The following is a 22,934-nucleotide window of genomic DNA, read 5'->3' on the forward strand; positions in this document are numbered from 1 at the left end:
ATCTTCCTGATCGAAATCTTTACTGCCGTAGTTTATCTCATTTTATTTTTAGTTTTAACTTTTTCATATATTTTAATTATTTCCTTCTCCCCGCTAAAATATACATGTCTATATAAGCGTACACGCACACCCAAAGGTGTTTTCCCCCCATTTTTTTTTTTTTTTTGTGTGTCTCTTTGTCTTTCAAGAACTTCACTGGTCACCTCCACCGGCAGCAACCAATTCTATAAGAACAAAATATGCTATGTACAATAAAGACAAAATAACCAACGTTTTTGGTCATTTCCCCTTATTTTGTCCAGAAACTACATATTTCTTCTCTTCACCAATATACCCCCCCCCCTGATCAACTTTAACTTAACTTTATATTATCGCCAAGAGTAGCTGATAAATAACCAACTGGCTTAAAATAGATAACGCGCAAAATTTATAGTGTGAGTAGCGGAATTAAAAGCAACTGCGCGAAAGCCATGCGATTTTACGGTCTCAAGTGGTGCTTTCGATCAAATATTACCCGTATATTTCCTACTCCATGTCCTCAAGAGTACGTTTATAAAATTACAAACCGAATTATAAACTTCTTCCCGATGTCCAACGTTTCTGTGTCTTCGAGTTATTCTACATTTATATCAGTCTATTGTAACTTGTAACTGGGGTATTTAGATCCAAGTCAGAGGCTTTGAGGATCTTTTTTGATTTTGATTTTCTAGTCACTTTATTCTACATAACCTAGTTTCACATTTACTTGCTCGTTTTGGAAATGTTATCTGCTTCGATTGTCTTAGTTTAAACACACATATCAATCATAAGACAATTACAAAGAATCTCATAGTGTTGTACATCAGTTCTTATCTCCAACTTGATAATCTTCGCTCTCCATGACAGCCAAGTGGTTCGTGATTATTTGATCTGAGAAGAAATGCTTTGTCCTCAAAACTTTTCAACATCACCCACCAACCAACCAACTTCCTTTATTATAATCACCAGACACGGGGAAGGCAGCCTGTTCTCCCTTACCAGAGGCAGATGATAAGGCATTTAGCTGATAGCCAGGTCCCTCTACATACGATACCAACTATTTGATATAAACCCACAAAGCAGCAATACACAGACATTGAACAATTGCCTCGCAAGTAGCTTCATTGCCCTGTCTTTGTCTCAAACAGATTTGATTGCTAGCAACTCCAACACATTCGTACCCATACGCTTTATCCTAAGCAAACAGTGCCACCCTGTGCCTCTACCAACACAGGAACTTCCTTGCTTTTTTACTTAGCTCATGAATCATCATCATCATCATCATCATTTAGCGTCCGATTTCCATGCTAGCATGGGTTGGACGGTTCAACTGGGGTCTGTGAAGCCAGAAGGCTGCGCCAGGCCCAGTCTGATCTGGCAGTGTTTCTACGGCTGGATGCCCTTCCTAACGCCAACCACTCTGTGAGTGTAGTGGGTACTTTTTATGTGCCACCCGCAGAGGTGCCAGACGGAGCTGGCAAACGGCCACGGACGGATGGTGCTTTTTTACGTGCCACCGACTGGTTTAAACCTTTAGCATCCAGCTTACTCTTCTCAAGACTAATGCTTAATGCTTAATTAATCCAAAACAATGTGAATAAATGTTGATGTTGTTTTGAATTAATCATGCGTTATTTTGTGGCTTTGAGATTTCAATAATGTGAATTGATTATTTTTAGAATGACATTGTAGGGTGGGTGTGAGGGAACAGATCTGGCCAGCTTGAACATGAAACAGATAGATTATTTGAGCTGGACATAGCCAGCTTACATGCTAAAGGTTTACGGTAGTATTGGCCACCAATACTTGACAACCGGTGTTGGTGTGTTTACATCCCCATAACCTAGCAGTTCGGCAAAAGAGAGTAATAGAATAAGTATCAGGCTTCAAAGAAAGAAAACAAGTACTGAGGTTGATTTGTTTGACTAAAATATTCCTGTTCTGCTTGAGAACAGGAATATTCTCAAGCTGAATAAGAATCCTGGTCATGGCCAGTGCTGGTGGCATATAAAAGGCACCTGGTACACTGTGTGAAGTGGTTGGTGTTAGGAAGGGCGTCCAACCATAGAAACCAAGCCGAAACAGACAGGAGCCTGGTTCAGCTCTCTGGCTTACCATGGCCAATCAACCTGTCCAACCCATGCCAACATGAAAAGCAGATGTTAAATGAGAATGATGACAAGACCAGCACTGCCTCAAATGGTTTGGTTGGTTTCTCCCAGTAAGCCTTATTTTTTCAGCAACTATCAAATAAGAAAACCCCAAAATTAAACATTAAGGACCCAAACATGAAAATAAATCACTTGCATAAAAGTAAATCTCTTAAGTGCCGGTGGCATGTAAAAGCACCCACTACACACTCGGAGTGGTTGGCGTTAGGAAGGGCATCCAGCTGTAGAAACATTGCCAGATAAGACCGGAGCCTGGTGCAGCCGTCTGGTTCGCCAGACCTCAGTCAAAATCGCCAACCCATGCTAGCATGGAAAGCGGACGTTATACGATGATGATGAAATTACAGTTTTGTGATCACCATTTTCAGAATTGGATCTTTGCTTTTATCTTTTGCTCCTTACAGTCATGAGACTAAGGCCATGCTGGGGCACCACCCTGAAGAGTTTTAGTCAAACAAATCAACCTCAGGACTTGTTTTCTTCCTTTGAAGCCTGATACCTATTCTATTGCTCTCTTTTACCGAACTGCCTGGTTATGGGGATGTAAATATACCAACACCGGCTGTCAAGTGGTGGTGGGAGACAAACATAAACCCAAAGACACTCACACAGTGGTTAGTGAGAGTGGTACAAGCCATGAACAGGGATGCTGCCAGTAAGATGAAGGTTGGCAACAGGAATAGCAATGAATTCAGGATACAGGTAAGAGTTCACCAAGGCTCAGTTCTCAGCCCCCTCTTGTTCATCTTAGTCCTCCAGGCCTTAACAGAGGAATTCAAGACCAGCTGTCCCTCAGAGCTCCTCTGTGCTGATAACCTGATTCTTATAGCTGAATCACTCTCTGACCAAGAGAAGAAATTTCAGGTGTGGAAACAAGGTCTGGAATCTTAGGGCCTTAGAGTTAATTTAGCAAAAACCAAAGTCCTAGTAAGTGGGAAAACAGACAAATCACAAGTCCCTTCAGGGAGATGGCCCTGCTCAATATGTAAGAAGGGTGTTGGTAGAAACTCCATATATTGTAACCAGTGCAAGCTTTGGACACATAAGAGGTGTAGTGGTATCACAGGAAGGTTAACAGAGAATATAGTGTTTGTGTGTGGCAAATGTGCAGGTAGAATAAGCACTAAAAATACACAGGCAATAGACTTCTTCAAATGCCCAAGTGAATCATAAGAAGTAGTAGATAGCTTCTGTTACCTAGGAGACCAAGTTAGCAGTGGGGGAGGAAGTTCTGAAAGTGTAGTTGCTAGGATAAGAACAGGATGGGTGAAGTTCAGAGAGCGTAACAAAGGGCCTCTCCCTCAGAGTGAAAGGCAGATTGTATGACGCCTGTGTACATACAGCTATGTTATATGACAGTGATATATGGGCCTTGATTACAGAGAACTTGGAAAAGCTTGAAAGAAATGAATCTAGCATGCTCTGCTGCATGGGTGATGTCAGTGTGCACACATGACAGAGTGTAAGTGATTTAAGAGGAAAACTGGGTGTGAGAGGCATCTGATGTTTTGTGCAAGAGAGAAGAGAGAAGACTGCACTGGTTTGGTCATGTGATGGATATGGATGAGGACAGCTCTGTAAAGAAGTGCTGAGGGTACCTGTGGAAGGGGTAAACCGGGGAATGAAGGGGTAAGGAAGGATCTTCAGATGCTGGGACCTTAGTGAGGAAATGACAAGGGACCGGGAGGTGTGGGGATTTGCTGTACTTGGTAAGATGCATCAAACTAAGTGAACAAGCTGTCTTCCACACACACAAGATTGTCCTTTCAGGGACCAGTGCCACTTAAAATGCACTTGTGTTGCTGTTGCATTAATGCACATGTGCCAGTGCTGTGCCAACTCACACATCTCAGTGGCATGTGAAAAGCACCCAGCATACTGTGTTAAGTGGTTGGCATTAGGAAGGGCGTCCAGCTGTAGAAACCATGCCACAACAGACAGTTGGGGTCTGGACAGCTCCCTCCGAGCCAACTACATTTCAAACCGTCCAACCCATACCAGCATGGAAAGCAGACAATAAAAGATGAAGATGATGGGTTTCTTTCAATTTCATCCACAAAATTCACTTACAAGACTTTAGTTGGCCCAAGGTGTGACACAGTGGGACTGAACCCAGACCCATATGGTTGGGAAGCAAACTTCTTACCACACAGCCACGCAACCACTTGAAAGCAAAGCTGATGAGAATGTCCAATAATATACCATTTTTGATGGCATAAAAGATGCTGAGGAATATTAAACATGCCCCAATATTCAGGAAAAACGTTATTAGTGCCTTAAAGAATTCAATATTGGCCTAACTATGCATATAGGAGGAGCAGGGGGAATATTTTTGAGACATATTTTGGCCAAAAAATTTGTGTCTTATATGTCATGAAATATGGTTCTATAACATCCAATAACACAAAATAACATAGGTGCATGTGTAGATGTTTGGCTAAGATGTGGTCTTGAGTTCGGTCCCACTAGGCAGCACATTGTGAAAGTGTCTTCCACTGTAAACTAGGGTCAAAGAAAGTCTTGTAAGTGAATTTCGTAGACAGAAACTGAAAGAAGCTTGTTTTGCGAATACATACATACATAATATATATATTTCTTTATTGCCCACAAGGGGCTAAACATAGAGGAGGACAAACAAGGACAGACAAAGGGATTAAGTCGATTACATCGACCCCAGTGCTAAACTGGTACTTTTATTTATCGACCCTGAAAGGATGAAAGGCAAAGTCGACCGCGGCGGAATTTGAACTCAGAACGTAACGACAGATGACATGCATAATATATATGGCAGTTAGAGCTAAGAAACAGGCCTGGAGGAATGGGACTAGCAGGGAACTGTATCAGATTGCCAGAAGGGATGCTATGAGACAAGTATGTCTAGCCAAGGGAGAAGCAGAAAAGAAGAAGTCTTCTTATAAGACTGAAGTGTTTTGGATGGCAAGACAATATGTGGAAGAAAACTGTAATGTGATAGGGGAGAAATGTGTCTGCATGGATGATGGTGCACTTGCTTTTAATGATTTTGCAAAGAGGCTTGGAAATGTCATTAGGAAAGACTGCTGAATGTGGAACATGAATGGGAGGAGGGGAGCCTGCCAAATGTTGACCCAATTGAGGGACTGGCTACCCAAATCAATTGTTCCATGGTAGATAAAGCAGTTAAGGATATGAATACACCTCCACTGAGATGCTAAAAATATCTGGTGGTGATGGGTTATGGTCTAGTCACCTGTATTATAAATCAGGTGGGTCACGAAGGAGTCATATCCAATGACTGGTGTAGTAAGCAGCACCATAGTCAACTGCTACAAAGGTAAAGGTGATGCTTTAGATAAAAGTAATTACAGAGGTATCAAATTGCTGGATCAGGTGATGAAAGTTACAGAGAGTCATAGCCCAACTATTTAGGGAGGGAGTTAGCTGAGAGGAGATGCAATTTGGCTTTATGCCAGGGAGAAGCACCACTGATGCTATATTTCTGGTAAGGCAGCTGCAGAAGAAATACATAGCAAAAGATAAACCTTTGTACTTGGCTTTTGTTGACTTGAAGAAAGTCTTTGACAGGGTCCCCCGATCCTTTATCTGGTGGTCAATGTAGAAAGTAGGGACAGACAAGTGGTTGGTGAGAGCTGTACAAACTATGTACAGGAATGCTACCAGTAAGCTGAGGGTTGGCAATGAGTACAGGAAAGAATTTGGGGTACAAGAAGGGTTCACCAAGGATCAATGCTCAGCCCCCTCGTGTTCATCATAGTCCTACAGGCAATAACAAAGGAATTCAAGACAGGCTGCCCCTGGGAGCGCCTCTATGCTGATAAACTGTGGCAATAAAGAGGTCATAGTTTTGCAATAAATTTTGATGAAGTTAATTCAAAGAGTGGATTTCTTTGCTTCTGTCCAGTTGAATCCCTACTCCTTCAGCTCATCCTCACTTTTCTGATGTATGTTCCCCAGAAGGAAGGCCTCCTTCTCCCAGGTCTTGTTCATTTTGAATCATCATCGATTCATCTGTAACTTTGCTTTTAAACTCAAAACACAAAGAGCAACGATTTTTGCCAAATACCACAAGGTATATTGTCCGACATTCTGTTTTGGCAGTTCACCTGTAATATAAGCAGCATTGTCGCTTGTCAGAAACCCTCACCTGCGTTTTATCTCCAGGATGAAGAAAAGGAATATTGAGGAGTCAAGATGAAGTCTGTAAACTGAAAAGTTGGTAGAATGATAAAGGTGAAAAAGTTGGCCAAAAGGACACATGGATCGTGAACAAATAAGGCCAGAAAACTTGTTTATTTATTTATTTTGTTGATTAAAGACAACCCCTGTTGATTAGCCTTTGGATACCAACCTATCCAAAACCATCCTGGATCCATCTTCATTTTAAACCCTGACAATTTGAAGTAATTAATTGCAAAGATTAGTGACACGTATACAAAAATGTCAAAACTTTATCTAATTTTATAATTACTCAAGAGAAAATATTGAGACTAATTAGCCATCTTACATAGGTGTAAGTGTGGCTGTGAGGTAAGGAGTTTGCCTTCCAATCACATGGTCTTGGGTTCAGTCTCACTGAGTGACATCTTGGACAAGTGTCTTCTACTATAAGACACATGCTGACTAAAGCCTTGTGAGTGGATTAGGTAGATGGAAACCAAAAGAAGCCCATCGTGTGTATATATATATGTATATGTATGTATGTATGATAGACTCTTCTATTGAAGATGATATATGAGTGTTCAGCTGAATGACCTGCACAAATTCCAGGCAGTGACCTGAGTAATAATAACATCGAAAAATACCTTAGGAATGAGAACCCAGGTTCAAAATTTCCCCAAAACACCTGATGAAGGCTGGAGGGTATATCAGCCGAAATGCTGTGTTAACAACAAACAAGATGAGGACAAATATTCAATGAAGTTGATCCAAGGCTCACAATTAGGACAGCCACACTTCTTGACTACTGTTGTGGGGTTTGTGGAGGATAATTTAGCACTGAATAGTTTTTTGTGGGATTTTAATTGCTTTTGACAATTTTGTGTATTTCTAGTGCTCGTTTCATTCTCAGGTCTTGTCTCAGCAGTGGAATGTTGTAAGACTCTGTGCTTTTTAGGTCATGTGTTGCAATAAAGGTTAGAGTATTAGATGTGTCTGAAGTATTTTTTTGCTTCATATGTTACTTAAATATCTGTTGCTTTGGCCTGTTCTATTCCGTTGTCAACATCGATGGTTATTTCCTTTCAAGTGATATTTGTTTTAATTCCTGGAGTCTTTTATTATGAGTTTCAACATTTGAAACAATTCTACAGATTCTTCTTGCTAGAGCAAATGGATTATTAGTCTCCATGTGTTTGGGATGGCAATGATGAGAACAGCAGGTATTATTTAGAATCTATTAGTTTGTAATATGTTTCAATAATTGTTGGAGATTGTCACTAGACATATTCACTCAACCGTGACAGCCTTAATTTTCAGTGCAAAAAATGTCAAGATATTAACACAAAGACATGGAGGGGGAAAAAACATTTCAAGATCTAAACACCTGATTATCCTATGCCACACTTGACAGACTAAATTCAGACAGCCTTGATTGTCAGTAGACATGTTCACTCAACCATGACAGCTTTGTCATATAGCAAGAGGGGTGGGGAACCTACAAAAATTTCTCAACAGCCAATCAGGTCATATCCAAAACAGATACTAAGCCATGTTGTCTCCATAAAAACAAGAGAAATTTTGAACTCCAACCAGAAGGAAGACAGTTGCAGCAGAGCTCCAGATCTTCCTATTCTCAACTTCTGAAAACCAGAGAAGCCTGTGAAACCAGGCAAGTCTAAAATTTTTTAAATGCAAAAAAAATCTAAACAAATCCCAGTGCATTTTCAACTTATTTCTACCCGTGTGGAATAAATTAACCTTGTTTTATAATATGGCAATGGGTTTGGCATTATGTCATACTTGAGAAGACCCATCAAGCTAAACAAAACCACAATAGTGGCCAGATACTAGTGTCATGAAAAAGCACCCACCACACTCTTGGGTCGAAACTTGAAGCCAATGGGAAGTAAACATCATGGCTGTGCATGTATATTTATATAGAATCCTATCACAAAATACTTGGTATTTCTTCCCTATTGGATTCAATCCGATGATGTTCGCGTTTAGACAGGTATGAATTATGTCCCTTGGATCTTTACAAGAACTGCTGACAAAAAGTTACTTTAACTTTAACCCTGGACTTCGACCATGATGGAGCACCGCCTTGAAGGGTTTAGACCAGAGTTTCTCAACCAATTTTTGTCTGTGGACCCCTTTGATTCTTATTTTATTTATAGCCATTTGATGTTTGAAAAAGTATCTTTTGTATAACCGATTTATTGCAGATATCTTGTAACATCTTATGTGGACTCCTAAGGGTCACATGGACCTTAGTTGAGAATCACTGGTTTAGACAAACAAATTATCTTTAGTACTTAAGCTATGCTGTGGAAAGGACTAAGCCCCAAACCATGTGATTGCTAAGCAAGCTGTATCACTAGAATAAAACGAAAAACCTTATTCAGACCAAAATTTACAACTTCAATTATTTATTCTAGAAATGAGTGCCAAATACCCTATCCCATCTACATTTCTTTTGCAAGAAGGAATTGGCACATTCACTTTTGTGCTCGTCTATCAACATTGGAGTTGAGATGTTTTAGCACCACAAACCTATTTGACATCTGATTTGATATTTCTTTGTGCGTATGAGGGGACGTGTTTACATCAATCATATTCGAATGATAAATTGTAAGGTACATCTGTTTCTGTGCATAAGCATGTATTTGTCTCCCCACCTTCTCTCTCTGGGAACATGCTTGTATCTGCCTTCAGCACTAAAATGGGTTAAAATATCCCAACAGCATCCAAAACAACTGAGTCCAATTATCTCACTGGCATTAAAGCATGTCTACGTGGAGAACTTGTCAACCAAAGAGACTGCTTGCATTTCCCCCATTATTAAACACCTCTCCTCCAGCTCTTTAGCATCCAGATTATGTCAAACGAAATGCATTATCCTGAAGCTTCAAGACTGACATTAGCTTTCTGCCAAGCATAAATCATAAAAAGATGCTACTACTCATCCGGTTGTCCCTTTCATTAACCTCTGACAATACTCTTCCTGTCTCCATCTCCAACATTTCTTCCACCATACGTTTAATCTATCAGCCACAGAAGGGAGACCCTCTTTTGCCTGGTGCTGGTCCAGAAAAAGAGGCACCCAGTACATTAAATCAGTGTATGCAGGACTTGAGAAAAATTCTTTAGTTTTGCCAAAGACCTCAGTGCTGATGCCACAACAGGGGAAAAAAAGGAGGGGGGCAAGAATAGTTGTTAGTACAGTTGCGGAAACCATAGCAACACTGAGAAACTGGTTTAAGATAACACTCTCCAAACTGTCCCATCTATGCCAGTAAGGAAAACAAATGTAAAAATATTACAAACAGTACTAACTGTTGTCTGTCAGATTACCAAACTTTCATACCACTGTATTGACCGAAATTGAGAAATGGCAGCATTTCTCATATTCCCACACGGGTCTGAGCTGATGGCATGGAAGGTTCATTTCTTATTTTGATATCACAAGCACAATGACAGTCCTATCAAATTCTCAATTTAAATAATAAATACATTAAAGCGTTACTTTGGTAACTACTCAATGTATCCATGAATAAACAAATTGTAGTATATGCATAGATGTACCTGTGTGTGTGTGTGTTTGTGAGACATGTCACCATGCCATCAAGGGACAACACCCTGAACCTGACTGTACCATCTCATCTTGTTGCGTAGCTCTGACACCAATTAGAATTAGAAAAAAGTAAAAAAAACTTAAGCCCTTTTGATTTCTGGCAATACTTGGGTTGACTCGTCACTGAACCCTCTTTATATAATCTTTCAGTCATTGATCTGCAGCCATGCCGGGTCATTGCTTTGAATAATGTCCCATATTAAGCAACCATTTCATATATCTATTTTTAAATGGATCTAAGCAGAAACCAATAAGGAAAAATATTCCCGAAATTGGCCTTTCATCTCTGGAGATTGGGTGCGAGCGGATTCGTTTGCCAGTCCACAGTAAGATTTTACCAACAAGCATGTTTTACATAAGCCTTGACATTCACCCCTGCCTGTATTTAACAAAGCCAAATAATTACAGAGGCAAATTAAGATCCAGCTTTCCATTCCATAATATCTACTTGATAACAGTTTTATGATACCATCTTGTCTGAGACCACATCTACTTAAGTAAAAAAATATATATTAAATATTAAAAACCAACCATAAACTTATGTAAACACTCATTTTCTAAAGATAATTGAATGGCAAAACCATTTTGGCTTCAGAGATGTATACGTTAAGCAAGTGATTTGATCTGAGACCATAAGCCAGAAGTAAAACAATTACAGAACAGAAAGCATATTGTTAAATGACTAAAAAGAACTGTATTGGAACTGTGTCAGTGACCAGGTTGCAATTGGTGTGATGAAATTTTGGAAACCAAATAATGGAACATTTAAGCGAAGATAACAGACCATGCTTTTCAATGCCCAACACGTGTCTCCCAAGCTGTGCTTGGTTTCATTATTTTAATAAATCCTCCAAAGTTGTCGGTTATTTATAAAAGTAAGTGAAACACATCATGTAATGTAATTTTAACAGAAGTGTGGTAATGAAAAACATTCAAAGTGTGAAAATATAACCTGATGAATAGATGAAACTCTGATACAAGCAAACCAAGTGTCAACAGAATAAAGACCATTTATTCCTTCCTCTTCTCACTTAGAACCAAACAGAAGCAGATTGCAGAAAGAAAAAACACAACAAACTGACCCCGTTTGTAAAATATATTTGAAAGTACATTAGGTTTATCGCTTTCTTCGCAGAGAAAGGATTTGCCTTCGTTTCCAGGAAGCGTGACGGGAGCCACCAATGGTCTTGTGGAATCCATGACCTTTTCCGAGACCTCTGGAAGAGCGACCAGCAGCTGTCAAACCTCTCATCTCTCTGTGCTTGTGCACAGCCTTGCAAATCCAATTTATCTTGGGATCACGGCGAATAGCTTTGTGAAATGGGTCGACTAGGATCACTTCAAAGAATTTGAATGTTGAATCTTCAGCAACCCAGTAGGAGTTAAGCACTCGCAGAGATTTACAACGGCGACCAACCTTGTCCTGAAACACAAAAAAAGAACAAACATTTAAGGACCAAAACTCTAAGATATTCCAGTTCAACATTGGTAGTTACTACAACACACAATACCTTTCGGCCAAAACAAGTACAACAGACTAGCCACAACACTGCGATTGCATCATACATTCAACATTTTCTTCGGAAACATGTTGACAGCAAGACTACAACGACCAACACACACTGTACATACAGATGCAGATGAGCTAAGCAGCATCCCATCAGTCTACATTCTGAGTTCAGTTTTGCATTTCAGGAACAATATAATAAGCACCAAACACTGGGCTCAATGCAGTCCACCAGCCCCACCTTCACCAAATTTCAGGCCTTGTGCCTATAGTAAAAAGGATTACACATTTGGAGACGAGTCACCACAGTTAACAACTTGACTGTCTTACAGTAATCCCAAAAGTGCAAACTTGACACCCCCACCTCTCGTATGTCAGTGGATTTCCCTATCAAACCAAGGAAATTGTTTCTCTTCATCTTTCTATTGCAGATACTACGACTAGCAGCGATAGATGATACCAATCTCCAGTCTTGGAATGGTAGTTCATCTATCCGGCTGTAAGTATGAAAGGCTAAGTTGACCTTAGAGGACACCTAACTACTGAATCTGATAGATACTGCATATATCTATTTAGTAAAGATGTTTAAGAATCTTGAATATTTGTTTATGATAAAAACCCAAATGCTCCAACAATTTTCCAATTTACCACTTTTAATCCTTTCATTACCATATTTCAGTAGAAATACATTACATTTGTGGCATTTTGATGAAAAGGTTTCAATTTAGATTTCTTTAAAAAAAGAAATTTGTATCATAGGATTAACCCTTTACTGTTCAGATTTCTCTGCCAAATGTAACGCTTATTTATTCACACTGGCTTGAATTAGTCATGCCATACCTATTTTGAGATTTCAATGATGTGATTGCTTATTTTTAGAGTAATATTGTAGGGTTAGTTTGAAAGGCTGGATCTGGCCAGTTTGAAGACAAAAAATTACTTTGGTCAGATATAGCTGGCTTAAATCAAAAAGGTTAAACAGATTTCCAAAATTCTAAAAGCAAACTACTTTTGGGAATATGCAGAATCTTGCAGATTCAGTTGTCAAAGATTATTACAGATGTTATCAGCTTTCTACAAAACCAGCCAACTCTTAAAGCCCCACAATGCAGATATGGCAACAATTCAAATGTTTCAGTTTCAAAAACTGGAACTAAGCACTCAAGTTTAGCCACAAGTTAGGAAGAACTTCCTGTCAGAACACATTTCATTTGCACCACAGGTGTCCGGTTCTTTTTCGTTTTTCCCTGTTTTATCGAGAATTTCTATTTTTGACATTAAAGGCAGTTAATACCTCAAGCTGAGAAATAGAAGTCAGTGATATTTATGAAGGATTTAATAAGATTTGTGTCCAGGAATCGATGTCTTGTAAATTATATATTTAAAACTCCATGCAATTAACTATATCTAATTGAGTTGAAACGATGTGACAAAAAGGTACAAACTACCTGCAATAATGTACTCCAGTGACTTTTAGATCATAAAAGCACATTTCACCCAAATTCAAACAGTAATTGGTTTTATTATAATCCTTCTGAACCAACTAATTATCAAAATCTCTAGTTGATTGACAGACTTCTGAGAAAGTTAGTGTGAGAATGTCGACAGTAAAAGAGTGAAAATAGCAAACCATTGGCCATTCTGTGAATGCAGCACAAGAATGTAGAAAATAAGATCCTCTAAATCTTCTACACGGAAAGATCTAAGCCGAGAAATTCAAAGAGGGTTTAATGGTATGTTAATAAAGAATTGTCAACAGTAATAGCAATTTGTAATTCCACTCACCCCACTATTTCTGCAAGGGTCATGGGGACAGAGCCCTCACACACCTCCTCCATAGAATCCTATCAAAAGCAACTCACATCACCCTTTTCCTGTTGGATTCCCAAGCATGACCAACTGAGATTATGGAAATTCTTCAACCATCCCGTTTTTGGTCTTCCCAGTTTAGCTCAGCTCAAAGAATTTACTTAGCAATTCTTTTCTTTGACGTTCTAATCCAGTCTGTAAAACCCCAACTGTTTTCTAAAAACAACACATTGCATACCATAGTCCCATATTCTAAAAAAGGACATGGTCTGCCCGATCAAGACAGCACAGGAGTCAATAGTTTTAAGCTCTTGAATAATGTGGCACTTCATGATAGTGTGGGTGGTAAAGAGAGGACTCACCGGGATTTATACAGTATTTTGATTGTTTTAACAATTCAGACATGAAAACAAAGTGAAAAAGCACAAGTTACACTGCAACTGAAATAGGTTTGGGATGGTGGTAGGACAGGTATGTGATTAGTAGAAAATATTACCTACCTCAGCAACAGCTCTCAGACACCTGGCAAACTTCAGTTGATTGACACCATGAGTCTTGGGTTTACCATAAGTGGCACCTTTTGGTACGGGTCGTTTACGTCCACCACGGCGAATACGGATCCTATAGATGACGTAGCCTGAAATATGAAACAATTAAGATGAAAAGTGCAATCATTGGGTAGGCAGTGTTAAGTGGGGGTGTTTTTTGTTAATTCTCTACATGCAGCAATAACAAAAATTTCTAAACAGTTAAAAGTTTAATTTCACATCTTGTATGAAAAAAAAAAAAGTTGAAATATTTCAGATGTTTTTATCATTAGTTATGTTTCAATTTGAAATGCAGTTTAATAAATAACAAAGAACTTATTCTGATGGCATAGCTGTGTAACCAAGTTTACATGCCAAACCATACAGCCAAGCCAAAATCTTGAGTGGATTTGATAGATAGATAGTTAATTTTTTGGCCCAAAAAGCAAGGCCATGTAGGGGGACATGGAGTTATATACAGGGTGGTGTTCATGTAAAGAGTTCAGGCCACTTGTGGTCAAGGGAGACTTTGAACCAAGCGGTCGTCAGCATCTTCACTATCTCGTCCGGCAGCTTATTCCACGGATCCGCAATCTGGACGGAGAAAGTCCTTCTCCTTCAATTGAGATGAAATCGTCGCAAATAGAGCTTTTCGGAATGACCCCGCAGCCGACGCTCTGGAGCAGGAGTGAAGAACAGGTCTTTCGAGAGTTTACACTTTCCGCTTATGATGTTGTAAGCAAGAATGAGATCACCAAGGCGTCGTCGTTTTTCTAGAGAGGTTACACTTTCTGCATGAAAGAATCTCATCATGTGTGTGTGTTCATATTCTATATCTTCATGAATGGTTACTGATCACAAGCAATGCTTTTGCTAATGTCATCCTCTGCTTGCAGTTGGGGTGAAGTTGTTTGATAAGAGGACTGAAGATTTCATGGGAAGGCAGGAGTTGGAGGAATTGGTGGAATGGTTGGCAAGGGCGAATGAAGAGAGGTGGTATGGGCATGTGTTGAGGAGGGTGAATGTGTTTGAGGTACATGGAGCATGAAAGCAAGGTAGACAGAGGAAAAGGTGGAGGGGACGTGTGAAGGCGGAAATTGGGAGGGTTGGTTTGAAAAAGGACGACCCCCAAAACTGAGCAAGATGGCGAGACGGTGTGAGGGCTGTTGCTATGGCATTTGGGTAGATCCGAGCACCCCCGTTAACAGGGATAAAACCCAGATTTAAAATACTTGATGATGATGCTCTGCTTGCAGTCCACCACAAGAGCATGTTCAGACTTTTTGTTGTTTGATGGATTGGATGATTGTTACCGTCTTTGGAAACAGATGGAGTGCTGACATCAGGAAAGCCATTTGGCCACAGGAAACCCTGCCTCCACATACTCTCAGCCGATTCATGCAAGCATGGAAAAGCAGACGCTGAAATAAAGATATGGTGACGAAATTTTGCCAGTAAATCAAGATGCAAATGAGTTAATGTAGTATTGCAAATACCTTGTTTGGACTTGTAGCCAAGACGTCTGGCCTTTTCTGGTCTGGATGGTCTTGGTGCTCGGTGAAGCACGTTCAACTGGCGATACTGCCAGCAGCGGACACGGAGCAAGAATCTCATGACATCGCTTTGCTTCTTGCGATAGATCATCTGTATATATTTGTAGGCACCCATTTTGACTGGCTGGAATGAAAAAGAAATATTTTAATACAACTGGTTAAGAGGAAAATTGAATAAAGACCCCTCCCCCACACTTATAAACTTAGTGGAGTGCCGCTCTTAACCAATAATGAGCCAAAAAAACACACTAAGCATTTCACATAAAAAAAGTATCCTTTTCTATTCCAAGGGTTTTGAACCTGCTCGAAATAACAGCCACAATACCCTCAAACTATATTCTAACCTATTTTTAAAATGTGTACTTACAAATGTACTGAGCCTAAGATTAAATGGTCATGGCTGGAGAGTCTTTGATCATAGGTTTCCTTGATTAGGACAATAATACTAGACATGCAATATAACAACCTATTTCACAACATGGATCAGCAACAGATGGGCCACTAAAGTAGTCTCCATGGGCCTCACACCTTCCCTAAAAATGTTTCAAAGTTTGATCCGAATACTTTGAGAAACATTCATGAGGAACGGCTTGGGAAACTGGCTTAGCGTTTGCCTACAGATGATCAGGGGAGACATATTAAGACATGCTAAAATTCGGGAAGGAAATCCATTGGATAAAATGTTTAGGAAAACCTATGAACAAGAAACATGCGATATTGAATGTTTATAAGATGTTCGGTTTTGTGAGATAATGCAAATACGTGGAACGAGCTGGTGGAGTGAAAATTTAGTGTGACAGGGTTGTTAAATATCTTGGACCCTGTATGGAAGAATAGCGATTCAAGATAAAATTCACATCCGCCGTGACCACCACGTAAGACCAAAGAAGGACTGATGCCCCAAGTCAAAGACAAGCTGAAATCATGGTTAATTAATATGAAGATCCGCACCCGGTGGGAAAAATGGAAACGAAAACGTGTAACAGTTGTAATGCACTGTATATATTTCTTTACTACCCACAAGGGGCTAAACATAGAGGGGACAAACGGATTAAAGTCGATTACATCGTCCCCAGTGCGTAACTGGTACTTTGTCGACCTCGGCGGAATTTGAACTCAGAACGTAACGGCAGACGAATGCACCCGTATATTAAAGGAATACGAGATTATTAGATGCTCCTCTCTCCCACTAATAAGAACATATACATTATTTTCAGCTTGGTTTTTCTTTTGCATTTCTTAATCATATTAAGAACCACAAATATACGACTGAGAAATTCCCTTATCGACCATGAAAGTCTCAATTATGACTGAAGATATCGTGTAATTAATAGAAGCAGCACATGGAGGGATGGAGGCTACACACATCAGGTTTTAGTCCCAACCGGGCGGAGAGAAATATGAAACGACGGCTGAAATACTGAAGGAAATAGACGGGGAAAAAGGATCTACAACGGCAAAAACATCGTTGAGAATTATACATATAAGCGGTCATGTGGTAATTTTTTTTTTAAAGCTAAATCTATAAAAAGACTCGTGGTGGTCATGTCTGATGGTGATGATGCATGCACGGCATTCAGCGTGGAAAGATAAATAAATAGAACGCAAATATTTGAAACATAATTCAATAGACATCACGTAAATTTACCTGGCTATTGATTAAAATATAAATTAAGCTGGATGGTTTGCTAAAAACATACAGATTACAGTGAATTAGAACAAGGTTGGAAATTGCACATACTTAGCTTAATGGAGACACTACCGGAAAGAGAGAAATTTCTTCACGAGAAAGGATTATGGGTAACAGGAAGTTTGACTATTATGATTATGCTTACATACGGTGTAAGATCAAATAGTTTACCCTAAAAAAAAAAACCCGTTATTCGAAAAATAAAATATGTTTACGGATAGTTAATAATTTGTTAGAACGAAAAATTTATGCTTACATTTTAAATAGCTAAATTCGTATATATAAACGTAAATAAATGAGGGAAATTACAAATTTAGATTCAAATTAATTCTACAGAATTCTGATTTTCTTTCTATTTTCCTCAATCAACTGAAATAATTTATGAGAAGATATTCACTTGAATATTATATTATAAAATATTTCACCTTAGAATTTGTGGCGCACTACAGAGATCCCTGTGACTGGATATCCCTTTATGGTTTCGATCCTTCATGAGGGACCCCGTATTTCATGACCATCTTTTTATGCCTCCACCCGCGAAATATATGAAAGTCTCATCGTTCTATTTCCTCTCCACAAAATCTAAAACTTAGATTAAATGAATAACTGCATATTCCCCTCATGCAAGGTTTAGAACGGATTGTTCAGGTTCTGTTCCTTGAAAACCAAAACTATTCGGAATAACTTCTACTGTGAGGTGCATATATTAATGATCATAAAATGTTCTGTTCAGGTCACTCGGATCTTGAAACGATTCAGATGCGGGATTGTCTATGGCAGTGGTTTTCAACCAGGGTTCCGCAAGAAGTTACAAAACTGCTAAAATCGGCAGTAATTTTTAATTCTCCTGTGCAGATATGTGTGCATAAGACAATTAAATTATTGCACAGGGGTTCCCCGAGCCAGTGGAATGTTTCCTTGGGGTTCCGCTCCAGCAAAAAGTTTGAAAAGCACTGGTCTATGGAGTGTAGGCCATCAACGACTTTTCTTCCCTATTCTCAACTCAAGGCTGTCTTTTCCTCTCCCATATATTGTTGGTTTTGAATCGTCATTCCTGTATTTACAACACTGCTTTTTTCCAAGTAGGGGTATTGGCTCTACATCATCATCATCATCATTTAATGTCTGCTTTTCATGCTGGCATAGATTGGACTGTTTGACACAAAACTGGTAAGCTGGGGAGCTGCACCAGTTTCTGATCTGTTTTGGCAGTGTTTCTACAGCTGGATGCCCTTCCTAACACAAACCACTCCAAGAATGTAGTGGGTGCTATTGACCTGACACTGATATCAGTCACAACTACAGGCTCACTTGGCTTCACAGGTCTACGCAAGCATGGTCATTTTTTTTATATTGCCCACAAGGGGCTAAACAAGGAAAGACAAACGATTAAGTCAATTATATTGACCCCGAAAGGATGGAAGGAATTATTATTATTATTATTATCATTATTGAGTGAGAGAGCAGTTCATGCCATCAAAGTGACACTGGGGTAAAATATACGAAGCCCAATATACCCATCATGACTACGGTACACCAGGCACATGCATCACAACCATATGTGCGCGACATGGTGATCTCATATCAAGATAAACAGCACATGACCTTGCAGGTGGGGCCCAGTTAGAATTTTCTTCAGGTTGAGTAGCCCATCCCACTCAAACGGTCCCTGAATAAGGGTTGTTTAAGGATGTTGAAAGAACCACCCATGTTTCCAGAGGTGAACTATTCAAACCCCAAAGAATCCCTCTCAACACATGGCTATGATGCTCCCCCACTACTTCTGCTCGTGATCAGAGATGTACATATCGTCAGCCACTAAGGGACATGCTCAACTGGTTAAGGTCAAACAACTGACAAGCAAATCTGTGGTATTGAGCAGAATATTTGCTGTAGCCCATCTTTTATACCAAGACAAAACAATGTACATGATAACACTTCCAATCAGTTAAGATCAGAAGCCATGAGAGCCACTGCCTGGTACTGCATCAGGGCATTATTATTATTATTATAATTAAGTTGATGAGCTGGTAGAATCGTTAGCATGCTGGACAAAATGCTCAACAGTATTTCACTCGTCACTACGTTCTGAGTTCAAATTCTGCTGATGTCAACTTTGCTTTCCATCCTTTCAGGGTCGATAAGGCAATGTAATCGACTAACTCCCCTCCCCTCAAATTTCAGGCCTTGTGCCTTTAGTAGAAAGGATTATTATTATTATTATTTTTAACTGAGCCAACACTGAAGAGGTTCTGCTTTCATACCTTGTTTCTAGAATATTCTATATGATCTAGGATAATTCACCCTTGTGGGACCTGTGTAATTAACCCACAGCTTTTGAATATAAACCTGCAAACTAACCAAACACTCATCAATTTCATTATGCTACCACTGTTTATAACATGATGAATTTGTTCCTGCACTGAAGGGTCTTTTTTTTTATTTATAAGTTGGTGAATCCAACAAATTGGGCATTTTATGCATCAAGTGTTGTCAATATTTTATATCTGTAAGGGAGCGAGCTGGCAGAACCATTATCACATGGGGCAAAATGCTTGGCAGCATTTTATCTATCATTAAGTTCTGAGTTCAAATTCTGCCAAGGTTGACTTTGCCTCTCATCCTTTTGGGGTCAATCAGATAAGTACCAGTTAAGCACAGGGGTCAATATATTCCACTTACCCCTGTGCTTAAATTGTGGCCTTGTACCAAGATTTATAAACCAATATTTTATATTTGTATAAGGTGGTAAAGGTGCATGGCTCAGTGGTTAGGGCATCGAACTTACAATAATGAGGTAGTGAGTTCAATTCCTGGATCGGGCCATGTGTTGTGTTCTTGAGCAAGACACTTTATTTCATGTTGCTCCAGTTCACTCAGCTGTAGAAATGAGTTGCACCATCACTGGTGCCAAACTGCATCAACCTTCGCCTTTTCTTTGGACAACATCAGTGGTGTGGAGAGGAGAGGCTGGTGTGCATGGGGGAATGCTGGTCTTCCATAAACAAACTTGCCTGGACTTGTGCCTCGGTGGGGAATCTTCTAAGTTCAATCGCATGGTCGTTCACAACCAAAAGGGGGTCTTTAAGGTGGTGAGCTCACAGAATCATTACCATACTGGGCAGAATGCTTAGTGGCATTTTATCCCATCTTAAAGTTCTGAGCTGAAATTCCTCCAAGAATGATTTTGTGTCAAAATTTGACGCTAATATTTCATGCTTGCACCATTATCAAAGGCTAAAAGTCCTTGCAATTCCAGAATTATCTTAATTTCATGTGGACACACGCATGAATGTACCCCCTATACACACATGTATGAAGAAATTCTTTGTCTAAAACAAATTTTGCTTCATTTAAGACCTGTTGAGGCAAGTGAAAATTGACAAAATGGACAAAATCAAAAGCAAACTCGATGAACATTAATGGATTTGTAGTTCTGTGGTACCAGTGCCGGTGGCACATATGAAAACCATCCCAACGTTGCCATAGCCAGTACCGCATTGACTGGCCTCCGTGCCGGTGGCACGTAAAAAACACCATCCGACCGTGGCCATTCACCAGCCTCGCCTGGCACCTGTGTCGGTGGCACATAAAATCACCCACTACACACTCGGAGTGGTCGGCGTTAGGAGGGGCATCCAGCTGTAGAAACACTGCCAGATCTAACTGGCCTGGTGCAGTCTTCGGGCTTCCCAGACCCCAGTTGAACCGTCCAACCCATGCTAGCATGGAAAGCGGACGTTAAACGATGATGATGGTGGAGGTTATCCATAAAACCTAGGAATAAGTTTCACAGATCTTGGGAAACCATTAACAGGTTTTGAGACAAAATATTTTGGGAACAGCTGAGTGGAGCAAAGGGCAAAGTATCTTGCAGTATTTCGCCACATCTTGAGCTCAGATTCTAATCTGTTTCCATTCTTCAGTAATATAACGTTGAACTTTTGATGCGATTGGCAATTATTGATCTTTTTGAAGAAAAACGCGTATATTTTATCAATAGTAAATTATCGAAACGTTAAATTTTATAGAATGACTAGGAGTCGGGGAAGTACTCAGGGACTCCTTCTCCACGAAAACCAAATAGTAAAGTGAGCAAATCCAGTACCATTGACTGATTTCAAGCAAATTAGAAGAAGGGAGATAATAACCAAATTTTAAAAATTACTTTTCAATTACAGTGGTTGTCTCCCCTGCTCCACTCCAAATCAGTCATCACGATAAGAATCGGTTCTTTCCGTTATGAATTTAAGTTTAATTAATTACAATTTCTGCACGACACTTCATTAATTTAAACTCTGCATGTGAACTTCCTTTGACTGATTACTATCTGCAGTTCAGTCCAGTGGATTATCTCAGAAGTGTAAGTGATCAGATTATAGGGAATTAACCAGTCAACATTGAATATGTATCGAGAGACAAGCAAGTGTGGCTGTGTGGTAAGACGTTTGCTTCACAACCACACGGTCACAGGTTCAGTCCCACTGAGTGGCACCTTCGGCAAGTGTCTTTTACTATAGCTATGAGCCAATTTTACCTATTGTTACTTTACCAGCCCATGAAAAACAAGATTCAAGCATGGTCGTTGCCATTGCTGGCGGACTGGCTCACGTGCAGGTAGCACATAAAAGACACCTTTTGAGCTTGGTCATTGCCAGTACCGCCTGGCTGGCCCTCATGCCAGTAGCACGTAAAAGCACCCACTACACTCTCGGAGTGGTTGGTGTTAGGAAGGGCATCCAGCTGTAGAAACTCTGCCAGATAAGATTGAGTCTGGTGCAGCCACAGGCTCACCAGTGCTCGGTCAAACCATTCAACCCATGCCAGCATGGAAAGCGGACGTTAAACGATGATGACCCTTCTGATTCCTATTTCACTCAGGTGGACCCTAATGGCCATTCAATGTTTAAAAAAATGCTGCTATATTTTTATAATTAAATATTAGGAATTGTACAGAAAAACTGTAACAATATCTTGTGTTTTGTGGAAGTTGAACTGATTTACTGGACATAAATTTGAACAACAAAATCTTATGTGGACCCCAGTTGAGCACCATTGATATAGTTTTGGGGAGATATTAAGATATTGAAAAATCAAACCAATATCACAGCTTAATTATCATTTATGCTAATGAGCTGCAAAATATGTGCTACCTCTTTCTCTCTCTTACACACATAAAAAGACTGGGTGTTGGGTACATTGTTAACTTCTTTGGAATTTCTTGCTGTAGGCACAGGAGTGGCTGTGTGGTAAGTAGCTTGCTTACGAACCACATGGTTCTAGGTTCAGTCCCACAGCGTGGTACCTTGGGTAAGTGTCTACTACTATAGCCTTGGGCTGACCAAAGACTTATGAGTTGATTTGGTAGACGGAAACTAAAAGAAGCCCGTCATATATATGTATGTATATATATATATATATACACACACACATATACATGCATATATGTATGCGTGTGTATGTTTGTCCCCCCACCATCACTTGACAACCGATGCTGGTGTATTTATGTCCCTGTAACTTAGCAGTTCGGCAAAAGGGACCAATAGAATAAGTACTAGGCTTACAAAGAATAAGTCCTGGGGATGACTTGTTCAACTATAGGCAGTGCCCCGGCATGGCTGCACTCGAATGACTGAAACAAGTAAAAGAATAAAAGAACATTATTTATTATGCTCTGAGTTCAATCCCATCAATGGTCATCTCTATTGGGACCGATATGTTTCAAATAATGTGCTACGGGTGACTGATATTATGACAGTTTTGTGGGTCTTTGAGAGAAATCTTTGATCTTCCTTGAGAGGTGGCATCCTTGGTGAAATAAATATTTATTTCTTTACTACCCACAAGGGGCTAAACACAGAGGGGAC

General features: G+C 39.7%; 1 protein-coding gene across 2 annotated transcripts; it reads right to left on the reverse strand.

The window, feature by feature from the left end:
• Nucleotides 1-10,967: 10,967 nt before the first annotated feature.
• On the reverse strand, nucleotides 10,968-22,599 carry LOC115223922 (60S ribosomal protein L15). Of its 2 annotated transcripts, none has more exons than XM_036513058.1 (4): nucleotides 22,586-22,599; nucleotides 15,321-15,501; nucleotides 13,798-13,934; nucleotides 10,968-11,404 (listed from the first exon to the last, which is right to left on the reverse strand). In XM_036513058.1, exons 2-4 carry the CDS (start codon nucleotides 15,490-15,492, stop codon nucleotides 11,099-11,101), a joined length of 615 nt encoding a protein of 204 aa, XP_036368951.1. In that variant the 5' UTR covers nucleotides 15,493-15,501; nucleotides 22,586-22,599; the 3' UTR covers nucleotides 10,968-11,098. The 2 variants fall into 2 exon arrangements, with proteins under 2 accessions (XP_036368951.1, XP_029650515.1); XM_029794655.2 differs by lacking the exon at nucleotides 22,586-22,599 and adding an exon at nucleotides 17,119-17,253.
• Nucleotides 22,600-22,934: the final 335 nt, after the last annotated feature.

Source organism: Octopus sinensis, linkage group LG24, assembly GCF_006345805.1.
Source record: "Octopus sinensis linkage group LG24, ASM634580v1, whole genome shotgun sequence".
Classification (NCBI taxonomy): domain Eukaryota; kingdom Metazoa; phylum Mollusca; class Cephalopoda; order Octopoda; family Octopodidae; genus Octopus; species Octopus sinensis.

What these genes read in the sequence shown, in the direction of transcription:
- LOC115223922 (XM_036513058.1), bottom strand. Translation starts at nt 15,492, where the DNA reads ATGGGTGCCTACAAATATATACAGATGATCTATCGCAAGAAGCAAAGC. An exon ending in TGGCTACAAGTCCAAACAAG is followed by an intron (nt 13,935 to 15,320) that starts GTATTTGCAATA and finishes TTCATATTTCAG; the next exon opens with GCTACGTCATCTATAGGATC. An exon ending in GTCTGAGAGCTGTTGCTGAG is followed by an intron (nt 11,405 to 13,797) that starts GTAGGTAATATT and finishes TTTGTGTTTCAG; the next exon opens with GACAAGGTTGGTCGCCGTTG.